The following is a 12640-nucleotide window of genomic DNA, read 5'->3' on the forward strand; positions in this document are numbered from 1 at the left end:
ACTAATCTCTGCTTTAGTTCGGCAATACACAGCTCTTCTCATCCGAGAGGGTAGTCAACGGCATCAATCCAGAAGTCAGCCTTCCTCCACCGCCGCCGTCCTTAGTCCCTTCCGATCTCAAAAAGAGCAGTAAGTATACACGAAAGAAGCCTCCTAGTAAGAAGGGCTAAAGGGGTCAGGAACCCTAGAGTCGGAGCCGGGGCTGAAGGCCTCTCTCTTAACATGAAGGCGAGCACTGCCCAAGCCACCCATACCACCACCCTCGACACCAAGGCTTCCGTTGCCCTGCATCTGGCTCTGGGGCGTCTCGTAACCTCTGGGAGTAGCTCCATCCTGGCCGACAAAGAGACCGCCAGCAGAAGAGGTGATAGAGTCATGACGCTGATGAGTAGGGCGAAGCTGAGTCTGGAAGTCACCCACGGTACCCAAGTGACCACCACCGCCGCCGACACCACCAGTACCGCCAGTACTATGGACACCAGCAACACCACCAGTATCTCCAACACCTCCAGCAAGGACACCAGCGGTACCGCCTCCGCCGGTAAGGCTGTTAAGGCGAGTAAGATCGTTGCCGATGCCTCCAATGGCGACTCTTCCGCCTCCGCCAGTATTCTTCTGAATGCGGCCACCCAGGGTGTGACGGAGAAGACCGAGGTCTCCTTTCATAATGTCCTTCAGTTCGCGGACCTTCTTTCGGATCTCCTTACTCTTATCCTTATCATGCATCGCATCAGCGAAGGACTCAAGGTTGGCCATAGTGTCGCTGACAACGGTGTTCTGAGCTCGAGTATCCTGGAACTCGTCGTCCTCGTAAAGGGCATGCTGGGCCTGGACGTTGTTGCCCCAGTGGCACATGGCGGAGTTCTGGTGGACGATGAGGTGACGGAAGACCTCGGTCGGGTACTTGCCGCCGTTGAGAGCGACAGCGGTGAGAACGTCGCGCTGGCTGAGGTCGCGGTTGCTCTTGAGCTTCTCAAGGATCTTCTTGTAGAGGACATGGTCGTTGAGAGTCTGACGCCAGAAGCTAGTATCGATGTCCTCGAGGATGATCTCCAAGAGTTGGGAGTCAACCTTGTTGATGAGAGTCTTGATGAACTTGCGGGCATCAGAGAGGTTATCGCGGTACCACTCCTGATTGGCCGCGAGAACCGCCTTGTCGACCCAGGCGGCGGTGTTGCAGCGGATGAAAAGGTCCTTCAGGACCTTGTTGTACTCACCGTCATAGTTGACGGCGACGATGGCCTCAAGGGCGAGAAAGTCGACGAGGTCGGGGCGACGTTCGCGCTCGGGGACGTTCTTGTCCTTGAGCGAGTTGCAGAGGGACTGGTAGATAGTGTTGTCCGAGATGCAACGACGAAAGGCGTTGGAATCGATGCGAGACTCGATGCGGCCCAGAAGGGCGGGAGTGAAGGTCGCGTTCTCGCGAATCTTGCTCTTGGCCTCCGTGATGCGTCTGGCGCGCTCTTCGGCCGAGATGACGGTGGTACCGCGGTCGCGCGAGCGGGAAGACATGATGTTTGAGTCGATGGAGTGATGAGCGACTAGAGGTTGGTGGTTTGTAAGGGATTTCTTTGTTTGCGGACGAATCTGCGTTAAAAGAAGTCAGAACCACCTTCGAGGATGAACAAAGATAATGAGATTACCTACCGCAATATTCAGCTTGTTGTGGAAGCTCTCACAGCGCGCGTTGTTGTGATACGATAGCGATGAGGGCAATAATGTTCATGCCACTTAGCTATATCTCGCCAGTCAGTGGTGTATCAGAGCGAGATACACAGGCGACTGGGTGAGAATGAGAAGTTTGAAGAGTGAACGAGCCGAATCTCGAAAGTGATGGGTGAGGAAAAGACAAGAAAGAAAATAAGAAGAAAGGTGAGGGTGAGGGTGAAGGTGAGCGCGAGGGAGGGCGAAGGAGGACGAGAGGGTGGGGCGCGGTCGTGGTGGAAAGTGATAATAAAAACAATGGCCTCACCTCGAGGCAGGAAGGCGCGACTGGGCTCAGGATAATAAAGAGTTTTTTCCACTGCTAGAAGGCAGGGAAATTCCTTTCATTTGCAGTGGGTGTATTTTGAGAGGAGGGAGGGACCAAGTGATGAGAAAAGTGAGGGCTTACCTAAATTGTGGTTGGTAGGAATGGCTGACTTCAGATGTGGTGGCGAAGAAGAAAAGTCAAGAAGAAGGCTTCAACTCCTGAGGATATTTCCATCAGTGGGTCCCTCTACTCATCTATTCAGGCAGGCATTGGCATCCTTACCTTCCCGTCTTGCCTCTCTCTATTTCTTTCCGACGTATTCGTCTTCCGCCAGAAGTGAGAGGGCCTGAAGAACCAGGACGTCGAGCATGGCCGCGTACTTAGCCGCGTAGATACACCAAGACATGAGCACATAAGCTAAACAGCGTTCTCAGTGAAGGATATCATATCATGGATATTATTGGGGCACAGAACAGCTGATTGTTCGGAACACCCTGCCCAAGTGAAGCTCAAGAAAAGAGATTATAAGCACGTTGCTATGAACAGGCGTGAGAGACATTAGGCTTCACTTTCACTGGGCTTCATGCAAAAGCCTGAACATTATATTGACTATTTTTGAGTTTTGCTATGCATCACAGTAAACAGTTGCCACCTGGCCTGGGATCCTAATTGTGCTCCCATGTCTGTCATCAAGTCATGATCTCATGACAAAGCAACTTCAACAGATCATGCGCCTCCCAATATTCCTCGACAATCTTACCACGTTCAGTGGTATGTAACAATGACCAAACCTGCCTTCCCCCGAGTTACAACAATGACAAAAATCAGAGCGTCGAAATCAGGAAGACAGAGGGCTGATACCGAGGACCTTCATACCATTCTCAAAGACTTGTCTGGCATTCTCATACAGCACCGCTCGTGCAAGGTCAAGCGCCGGGTCATCGGCAGTCTCCTCCTCTTCATCTTCACCCTCGCCCTCATCGTCATCGAGACATACCAACAATTGTTCGGCTAGCCGATATAGGAACGTCAACACAGCCGAAGGCTCGAGGGTTTTGTACGCAGCGTTGATGACATCAGGGTACTGCGCCATGAGTCTCAGGAGATTCGTGTACTCTTCCTCTTCTAAATGCGCGTAGTCGATCTCTCCGAGCGCAGTCGGGTCAGCGCCAAGCTCCTTGATGGTCAAACAAAGTCGGGTGTAAAGAAGTTGAAGATGGGCGCCAGTCTCGCTTTCGAACTCAGTCATCTTCTTACTATCGAACGCGTACCCGTTGCTGCGCTTGGTGTGCATGTCTTGAGCAAGAAGCGATGTGATGCCGAAAGGCTCCGCGGCGGCAAGAGGGGCCCCAGCATTCTCCTCCGTCGCCATGGCGTCTCTCACTGCGTTGGCGCATTGGTTCAGCATGTCTCCCAACAAGTGCGCGTTGCCGAGTTGGGACGACAGGCCCTGAACCTTGCCAAAGTTGACGTGTTGAATCTTCTTGGCGAGATCTTCTCTCCCCATTAGCTCGAGTGCTTTGATCACGCAGCGGAAATGGGAGTCCTGCTCCGAAGCGACAACATAAATCATCTTGTCGAACGCAAACTTCTTCTCACGATCGAGCACCGCGGCCAGGTCGCGGGAGAAGTACATGGTCGTGCCAGTACGGTTGCGGATCATACCAGTGCCGAGACCTTTCGCGCCGTGCTTCTTGAAATCGATGAGCCACGATCCATCGCTCTCCTCGGATATCCCCTTCTCCTTGAGGACTGTCTCAACTTCCGCAATTGACTCCGGCGTTACCTGTGACTCTCCGGCATACTCATCAAACTTGATGCCGAGACGAGCATAGGCTTTGGTGTAATCTTCGACATAAACGTCGCGGAACCTGGTAGTCAGGGCTAATGCATCGGCATCCCCTTCCTCCCATTTTTTGGAGAACGCATCACGTTCAGCGTAAATGCCCTGTGACTCAATCTCGGCTGTATTCTTTCCTTCCTCCTTCGCCTTTGCGCTTGCCTCTTGCTCAGGCTTGAACAGCTCGTTGATCTGGTTGTGTACATCGAGTAAGTGACGAATGGGATCTTTGGCAAAGGCTTCCTCCGAGCCGAACTTGTTCCAGCCGACGGCGAGAAGAGCGATGTTCTTGCCCCAGTCGCCCAAAAAGTTCAATCGACCAACCTCCCATCCCATCCGCTCATGTAGGTTGGCGATAGCAGCACCGTTGATTGTGCTACGTAGGTGCCTGCCTTCAAACTCTTGTGCAATGTTGGGCGACGAGAACTCGACGATGACCTTTTTGCGACCAGACTCGGGTGATGCCACATCCCTCAAACCAAAAACTTCATCGCTTCCATACAATTCTTTGCGGTCGGCTATGAAGGGGATGAGAAGTCTGGGAAGGAAGAACGGGGAGGAAAAGATGCGGATGTGAACCCCGTCGACGAATGGAAAGGTGTATAGAGGTGACTTCGGAAACTGCATTTATTTCTGTCAGCCTAGGGAGGTACTTCCAAGTTTACTTGAGTAATTGCCTTATCGAGCAGTGCAGCTGCGGCCTCGGCGTTCGCTTTGATCTTGAGACGGGGCAGAATGATGGCTAGATCGCCCATGGAAATGGCAGCCGTAGACTGAATCGCTTCATACGCAACAGCTGGTTCGCAGCCTGCCACCTCCGCCACGATAGTGGCTAAGTAAGAACGCCAGATATCTAACGGGCGCACTAACACATCGGCAACCGGAAAGGAGGGAAGAGGCTTTTCGAGGCTCAGCCTCCCAAGTGAAGATTGAAGGCCGTTGATGGACAAAGTCGCCATGGTGTTACTGGGATCTGACAAGTATCTTGTGACCACCTGCTTTGGTGTGTGTGGAAGAAAGAAAACAGGCAAGCGCTATCACAAACGATGGGAGAATTGTCTCTTTCTTCAGCGATAGCAGCGGAGTGACGAAATGGGCCGTTGGTGTGGTCGGGCACCGAAGGCAGCCAACGCGGCGTCGCTGGATTGGTTGATTTCCAGACTTGCAGACGCAGAGGCTATCACCCAGTCGTTGAATGAGGCTACCGCGCATGGTATGCGACGACTTTGGATTGGCATTACCAGGATGGCAGGTGTCTTGTTAACTCATCGATTTCTCGTCTGAGTCCTTCTTGGCTATCTTAGGTACATGCTTTTGTTCGTTGACATAACATGCGATTTTGTCTCCGGGATACAGCCGTTGAACTATCCCATCAACCGTCAAATAGGGTCCTTACATTCGGCCACAGTCTTTCTTTAATCAGCTGTAGTTCGAATGCCTTTACAGAGGAATTTGATTGAGCTAGCTTCGGACTAGCAGACTAGTCGTCATTACCCTCATGAAAGTCCGTCCAAATGTATTGACTTGACATTTGCATGCCATGAAATCGGCACCCTTCTTACACGTTTTGACCTGTCTCTTCGTTGCCCGAATAACTCCTGGACGCCGAAAACTTCAAGAATGCCACGCTAGCCATCGAAAACGCTATTAGGCAGGTTGAAATCGCAAAGCCACTCTCGATGTCACCCGAGATGGCCGCCCATACGACGCCGAGCACAACGCAAAAGACCACAGATGTCCACCTGATGAGCCACAGAAGTTTGGAATTCGGACCTTCTTCAATCTCCAGACCATAACCTATCCCCACCGTCCGTTGTTGAGGAGGCAGCCCGTCAATGCGATGAATGATCCGGTCGAGATTGCTACGATCGCTCCCATCAATGTCAGCGGTGCTTTTGAACAGATCCATAAGACGTTTCGACGGCACAGGCTCGAACGACGGGCTCTCCGTCGGCCGGTATCTCTCCGCTTCTGATATTGGAGGGACCTTTGGGCGAACCCGTATCGAAACGTAGCCATCATGGTAAAGTTCATACTGTGGGTTTCAGTATATGATGTTCAATATGCAAATAGCTCAGGTGATCGGTGCTTCATACCTCCACATAATGCATTCCAATCGGCTCCCTCAAACCACTTCGCGAAAGGAAACCGGACCAGGTGAACCACCGATCTCTCTGCAATAGCTCTCTGAGCGAACTGAAAAAAGATCTGTCATCGTGACAATCCTGCGAACTCATGTCATTCAATTCGGGAAGTCGCTTGCCATCGACTGGGAGGCAGATAGGAATATATTCGATGATTTGACCCAAGTTTTGTAAGTCCAAAGGTTGATTGGAAATGCTGTTTTCGGTCATGCTGAGAAAGCGGACGCTGGGGATCCAACGCAGGATGTGTGACTTCACATGGTGAATTGTCGGATCTTGCCGCCGGGTGGCGTTGAATTCGGATGATGCGCCGGGCGATAGCTCGGCAGCACTTCCAGACAAAACGTCTACGGAGGACCCACGCCAAGCTAAATTGAGGAAGCTTGTCACCGTATCTCCAAGTGTGGCGTGCTCTATATGCGTGTAGTTGCTGGCTTGAATCTGAGTCCGCAGGCCAATGGACCCATGCTGTGATGAACCCATTCGAGATACACTGGTTTGAAGTAACATACTCGCGTAAAGGAACATTACCATTGAGATCAACATCACAATAAGCAAAAGACTCCAGTGAAGCGCCCTAGAGTCTTTAATGATCGACAACAGCCCAGCTATCATGGCGACTGCCCAAAGATAATGGAACCGGTTTTGGGTTAGTGACTCGAACCCAGGAACATGTGGTCGTTGGAATGTGTTCTTTAAAGTCAGGAATTAGTTCAGTATGATTCAAGTAGTCGCACTTACTATTTGGAGTTTTTCCATCTGCGATCTACGTAGATGCTGGTTGTAGTCGTGTTTGCGTCAGTAAACCATGTGCGAGTAAATGAGTACCTAAGTATCTACTAAGTAGTACTTCAGCGCCAAAGTCGTTGTCAGCCACGCACCTTCTTACTCATGGCTTTTCCAGCCTTCAGGATTGACCTGCAGTCTGTTTGGAGTGCCCTTGATTTGCAATGAAATCGATGGAGGTCGTTGCATGTCTTTCGTATCTGTGACAGATGTGCGAAACAAGCGTCAGCTCCCGTCGGCTCTGGAGTGTTCCCAAAAAAGTAGTGGGCGTCTGTTGCCATGAAAGATTTGAGCGATTTCAGGGTTTCTTCGAGCGCTTGTTCGCATTCCCGTAGCAGTTCCTCTGTGTCGACTACTGCATCTTCAAAGTCGTCGAGATCTTGCAACAGACTGTGGTGCCGTGGGTCTGTTCGGAAATCACGAGCCGAAAACTGAATGCGGCGGAGAAGATGCTTATATTTTTTGGACTAAGAGAGAGAGATAGTCAAACAATTGGCTACATTGCGTGATGGAGGCCCAGGGGTTCTTACGGCTCCTTTGATCTTTGTCTCCAAGCGGAAGAGTAAGGCAAGCCATTCGTCATGTGCTTGCAGTAAACGAATTTCCAAGATGCTCAAAAAGTACGAGCGTGGGTACCAACCAGACCTTGATGCGTCAACCCGCCCGCGAGCGAGTGGATCACAAGCCAGTCCATCCATCAGATCATTGTCGTATCGTTCTATAGTGTCAGGCGCTGGGTCGTCTCCCGGTGTTTCAAACCAATCTTCGGCAAACAGTATTCCAGTCCATCTGTACTGGTCAAGCCCTGTGACTGCACAGCTGATATGGCTTGCGTAAATCGCGTCTATGGAGCCGTCTTCGTGGTGACAGTCGGAAAGATGCCTCAAGAAAGTCACGTCTCTTGAGGACCTGAGGGATTGACCACCGGCTGTTTTCCCCCTACCATCTATCCTTAAACTCGAGTCTGTGCGCCAGACGCGAAGTGGGAACGAGAATTCCATCGTGAAATTGGCTGGTCCTTCAGTCTAAGTGTTCCAGTGAATCCATCGTCAGACAATCGATGATTTCCAAGTCAGTATCCAACTGACTGTATATGCCAACTCACCGAGAAGGAGACGCTCAGAGATGTTATGGAGCGAATATAGTTATCCATTAGAGTGCCCAGAACACGAAACAACGATTCTGGAGCAGACCCAAGCAGGCCCACAACAGCCCAGGAACTGAGGTTCACAATGTAGCTTACCAGAAAGGGTGCTTTTAGCCATTTGACGCTATGTGGATGAAGCGGTGGCTTTGAACTTACATCAATCTCCTCTCCGCATCTGGAACGTCGTTTGCTTCCCATGGTGAAGATTCTTCCTCATGAACTTCTTTATAGCGCTGGATATCCATCAGCCCTCCGTTGAAGCTTCACACGTTCCGCTACTTACAGTTTTCAACAGTTCGTTCATGAGATCCGGTACGCTCAAGCCTCCGTGGAATGGCCTAAGTATTGGCTGCAGGTTGATATTGTTACCGTCAATCAATATCGCTGTCTTGGTTTCGGGGATGCTATCGTCCCGACAAAGCAGTTTTTTGAGAGTTGCACCTTCAACTAGATTCTCAATAGTTTCGAGCCGGATCTCATCAGCGGCCCAGTTATGCTCAGTCTTAAGACAAGACGTAAATTCTTCTTCGTCTTCAATAGGACTACAAATATCTCTGAGACCTGCGTGCATCCAAGGTGTGTTCTCCCAAGAATCGGAGGAGGTTTGTCGCACAAGAAATTTCTCAGGCCAAGAAAAAGCTTGAAGTTGCAACGGTGTGGCCGATAAATGTACTGATCTGTCTCGAGACGGCGTACGACGTAGCGGCGCGGGCAAATCTGGGCTCCTCACGGCCTCACTCCTCGTCGAAAGTCTGGCTAGGCTGTCGTTTCTCATGATATGGCAGGCCTGGCTGATGGGGCATCAAACCTTTGCAAGGATTAGATAGGCGGATTAAAAGCTACAGGCAAGATCAGTTCTGTGAATACAACCATTACCGCTAATGAAGAAATAAACCGACCCAAGAGAGAGTGAGGGGCAACATACCTGCTTCAAAATTACAGGCGGCTTGCCGTATATCAAATAGACACTCGATGATACAAGGAGCAACATCAAGTAAGGTGAGGTATCCCAGGTCCCTTGAGGCTAGACCTCGTCAGATTTTACGACGAGAATCTTATGATATGAAGGTGTAAACGAAGCATATTCTTGATGGAGAAGAGGAAGTTGCGGAAGACGTGCCTACGAACGGTTGAAGGTAGGGGCAGCCGGCAGGAACAACGCGTATTTTTGAACATCCGCATCCATCATACCCTACAGTCACATGAGGCACCATTTAGTTTCGTCTTCTTCCCCCCATGTACCTCACATGAATTGCCGTCCCCAGCATTGCCTTTGAGGCGTAGCTAATCGGGGCTTGGGGCCGAGAATCTGAGTAGAGGAGTGTTTTGCAATCCAGGGCGACAAATGGGGCCCTGGGTTTTCAAAGTACCTATCGAAACAAGGCGTGTTTTTAGTTTGCGTATCCTGTAAAATCTACTGCATGCAGTTTGAGAACGTTCGATAATCCTTCTGTGCGGTATCACAAGCCTGACAAGCCTGAATTCTTCCTTGTCGTTCACTGCCTTTATTCAGTCGGCCAGAACGGAACGGCGTACCTACCTACGCTGCCACCCAAGGTATTTTGAGTCTATCATAGATGGTCCACGAACTGACAGAAGGGGTCTCGGTAGAAAGTGCAGCAATGCCGTGATTGCACAAGAACGAATGATTCAGCGCTTATACCCAAACAAACAAATCAAATATGAGGTTCATATTTGATTGTTTGGCTGATTTCTCGCGCCATATTTGATTATTTGATAAATTTGACAAATATCTGATTGATTTGAGTGATAAGTAATCATAAAGTGAAGGTGAATATTAGAGGTGTAAATAGTGTAGTGGATACGGCGCCGTAGGTGCCGAATTTTTTGGGGCGGCTCCACTTTAATTCCGGAAGTCCGGTGTTCGAATCCGGGTCCGGGCGGCCCCTTTTTTTCCGTATTTTCTCGGTATATTATTAGTATATTCGGGTCCACCCTTAGATTCTAGATTTGATCAAATATATCAAATATACGGGCTGGAATATTTGATTGTTTGACTCGCTGAAATTCCTATATTTGACTGTTTGTTTGACTTATTTGTTTGATTGATTTGAATGGGTATGTGCGCTGGAATGATTGAGTGCCACGTCTCTGATCATGAGTTCACCTCCACGCAGCAATGTGGCCCTCTCCTTCCAACTGTGTAAGGTCTTCTCGTCGTTTACCATTCGTCATTTACCAAAGGTGCACTTAGCAGGGTAAGGAGCTTGAAGCAGGCAACGCGGGGAATCAACCTAGGTAACATGCAAATATGCATTAACCTGGCCAGTAAAATTCGCGAAAGTGCCATGACGACCCGATTCAGATATACATGCGTTGCCTTGGAGCTTGTAGTTGGCTTACCCTTATCGTTCATCCGGGGCTGTCACTTGATTAGTATAACTGGTTAATATCGAAACTGTCGAAATTATTGGACTTCGTCTTTGATAGGTTGCCTGACTTTGGTTGACCAGCAGGCTCCGAGGCAGCTTCGCCCGAGATGAGCTAGCCTAAATCGGAATATTGGGGACCATGTCGTGAAACTCATTCCTGCTTTGATGATGTCGCTTGATCCGATGGCTGCGTGTCGTCATAATTATATTTTGACCATAACCCAACGAGCGATGAATTCGAACCCAGAGGCCACATGCACTTTTGGCGAGGGGAGCAGACCAAGAATCCTGATAACCAGGCTTATTCTCAATTTGTCTGAGAGTTCACGATTGATCCAGACAATTATAGTTCTTAAAGCCATGACTGAGGTATTCGACATACCCCAAGCGTCAAGTGTAAAAAGAGCCCATGCCCAACGCCTCCGACTTTTACACCTAGCCCCACAATGTGTTCCCTGAGCTCTCACACGTTTCTCGGCTGCTTAGAGTGTCTTTCTGTTCATGCCGAGACTACCTGAACCATGAGGCTTCAGGGTCTTAAAGTCTACGGGTCTAAGATCTTCGGTGATGCAGGGGTAGGGGTCTCCAGGTAATCGAAACGTCTTCGGGCCTGGCAAAAAGGAACACGGCGGTCAAGGGAATCATACAGGATGCCGATCGAAATTCCAGAACAACCTCAGGTCTCTTTCCCTTGTCATTTGAGAATGCTTAGAAGAACAGATCTACGGACTGTGATTGAGTCAACAAATGGTCACCTTAGAAATGAAAGTCGCCATTGCAAATGGGAATCACGCGGTCTTAACTTCAAGCCATCGACTAAATCCTTCAGGATTCGCTACCGCAGACTGCATGTGTACTATACTACTGAATCTGTCGAGGCCAAGGTTTAAACGCTGCACAGATTCCATCGGGTGCCGAATACCTAGGTAGCGTCGGTACATGTACGTACATACAATACAACTACGAGACGTTACAACGAATAGCACCTACCTCATTTACTAGGTCATCCCAGGTTCATTTCTCTCAGATTCACGAACAAAAGAATCGCCTTAGGACTGGAATTGAAGAAAAGCTAAGACGTATATGTCAACACCATTTCACACTCGATAGCATACATGATACAAGCTAGTCCTGGATTTATCTCTCCGAATATTTTTTTTGTGCGAACAACTACAATAATCTGAACGCCACTTGTGAACGGAAAAGACGATACAATGTTTCACAAGCGGTGTCGCACAGTCCTACGCAGTTCAGCCCGAATGGTGGCACCTCTGTATCATGCTCAGACTGCACTAGGGTGGTTGAACGATGCGATGTCTAGGTTCCAGAAAACCAGGCTCGGAGGTTATACTGAACTCTGCTAGGATTGGCCTGGAGCCTGTTGCTGCTGCTGCCTTATCTGCACTTTCTCAACCCTGCAGCTGGCACAGCGCAGGTGCGGACAGTCGTGACATGGGTCAACAATCACAGTAATCCCTCCGTGCCCACAGCGGCACTAGTCAAATGGGCTGTCAGCATTTGTGCCTGTAATGATCGCATCTCAATGAGAACCAGAGGCCTGGGGAGACGCCTACGCAAGTCCACATGAATGCATATCTCGTCCTGGAGGGCTGCGAGAGGGAAGTAGAGTCAGTGGCTGCGTGTGATGGATTGGGAAGGTTGTACTGAGTACTGTGGAGGGGTAGAGGTTCTTATGTCGGAGAGAGAATGGAGTACCATTTTGCCTTGGCCCTTTGGACGTGGGGTAACGCTGACTCTGTATCACTTCTCGCCTGCAGGTTGGTTCCGACTTTTCCCTTCTCTAGGAAATGCGAGGCTCTTTCTTTTGCATGAATGATTGCATCGCCCTGAGGAAGTTGTTGAACGCAATTGGTGAAACACTTTGACTTGGATGAGGCTTAAGAGTGTGCCACAGGATGATCAGTATTGGCTGGAAGTTATTTTGAGGTCGTATATGTTGCTATCGTGACTGGCCAAGTCAAGTAAATGCCCTGCCTTTGTGGACGAGACTGTACTTGCGCAATGGAGATATCAAACAAGCCGATGGTAGCTGATGTTTGTGGAGGTTGAGGTTCGTCGACCAAGACGCAGCCAACGTGCTCACACTGAACTCGCCGGCGGGTGAGTTAAGTTTGGATGACTAAGAGAAGCCAGAACTATCCGTTCGTCAAAGGGGTGTGTTCTTGTTGAGGTCGCAATTGATCCATGATCCCTGGTCCAGCAGTGAACTACGCGTTTCTTCAACATTTGGAAGTACTGTGTACTTTATTCCACGGATGATGGAGGTTGACAAGGAAACACACAGTTGTGATCATTTTTCAAACGCAGATTGAACTAGAGCACTTCAAGGTTCTAGAA

The 12640-nt window shown here is 49.7% G+C and overlaps 4 protein-coding genes across 4 annotated transcripts; 1 reads left to right on the forward strand and 3 right to left on the reverse strand.

Moving 5' to 3' along the window:
- Positions 1–153: 153 nt before the first annotated feature.
- CABS01_07246 (uncharacterized protein) lies at positions 154–1512 on the reverse strand (the record flags this gene model as incomplete). The annotated part of the gene is made up of 1 exon (XM_060540610.1): positions 154–1512. The coding sequence occupies one exon, from the start codon at positions 1510–1512 to the stop codon at positions 154–156; it is 1359 nt and encodes a 452-aa protein (XP_060403495.1).
- Positions 1513–2810: 1298 nt separating this feature from the next.
- CABS01_07247 (arginyl-tRNA synthetase) lies at positions 2811–4771 on the reverse strand (the record flags this gene model as incomplete). The annotated part of the gene is made up of 2 exons (XM_060540611.1): positions 2811–4433; positions 4478–4771. The coding sequence occupies 2 exons, from the start codon at positions 4769–4771 to the stop codon at positions 2811–2813; spliced, it is 1917 nt and encodes a 638-aa protein (XP_060403496.1).
- Positions 4772–5370: 599 nt separating this feature from the next.
- CABS01_07248 (uncharacterized protein) lies at positions 5371–6439 on the reverse strand (the record flags this gene model as incomplete). Its single annotated transcript, XM_060540612.1, has 2 exons — positions 5371–5847; positions 6182–6439. The coding sequence occupies 2 exons, from the start codon at positions 6437–6439 to the stop codon at positions 5371–5373; spliced, it is 735 nt and encodes a 244-aa protein (XP_060403497.1).
- A 3269-nt stretch (positions 6440–9708) lies between these two features.
- CABS01_07249 (uncharacterized protein) lies at positions 9709–9858 on the forward strand (the record flags this gene model as incomplete). Its single annotated transcript, XM_060540613.1, has 1 exon — positions 9709–9858. A coding segment is annotated over one exon (150 nt), but the record flags the coding sequence as incomplete, so codon positions are not given.
- Positions 9859–12640: the final 2782 nt, after the last annotated feature.

This window comes from Colletotrichum abscissum (assembly GCF_030869225.1).
Source record: "Colletotrichum abscissum strain IMI 504890 chromosome Unknown Scaffold_15.1, whole genome shotgun sequence".
NCBI lineage: Eukaryota > Fungi > Ascomycota > Sordariomycetes > Glomerellales > Glomerellaceae > Colletotrichum > Colletotrichum abscissum.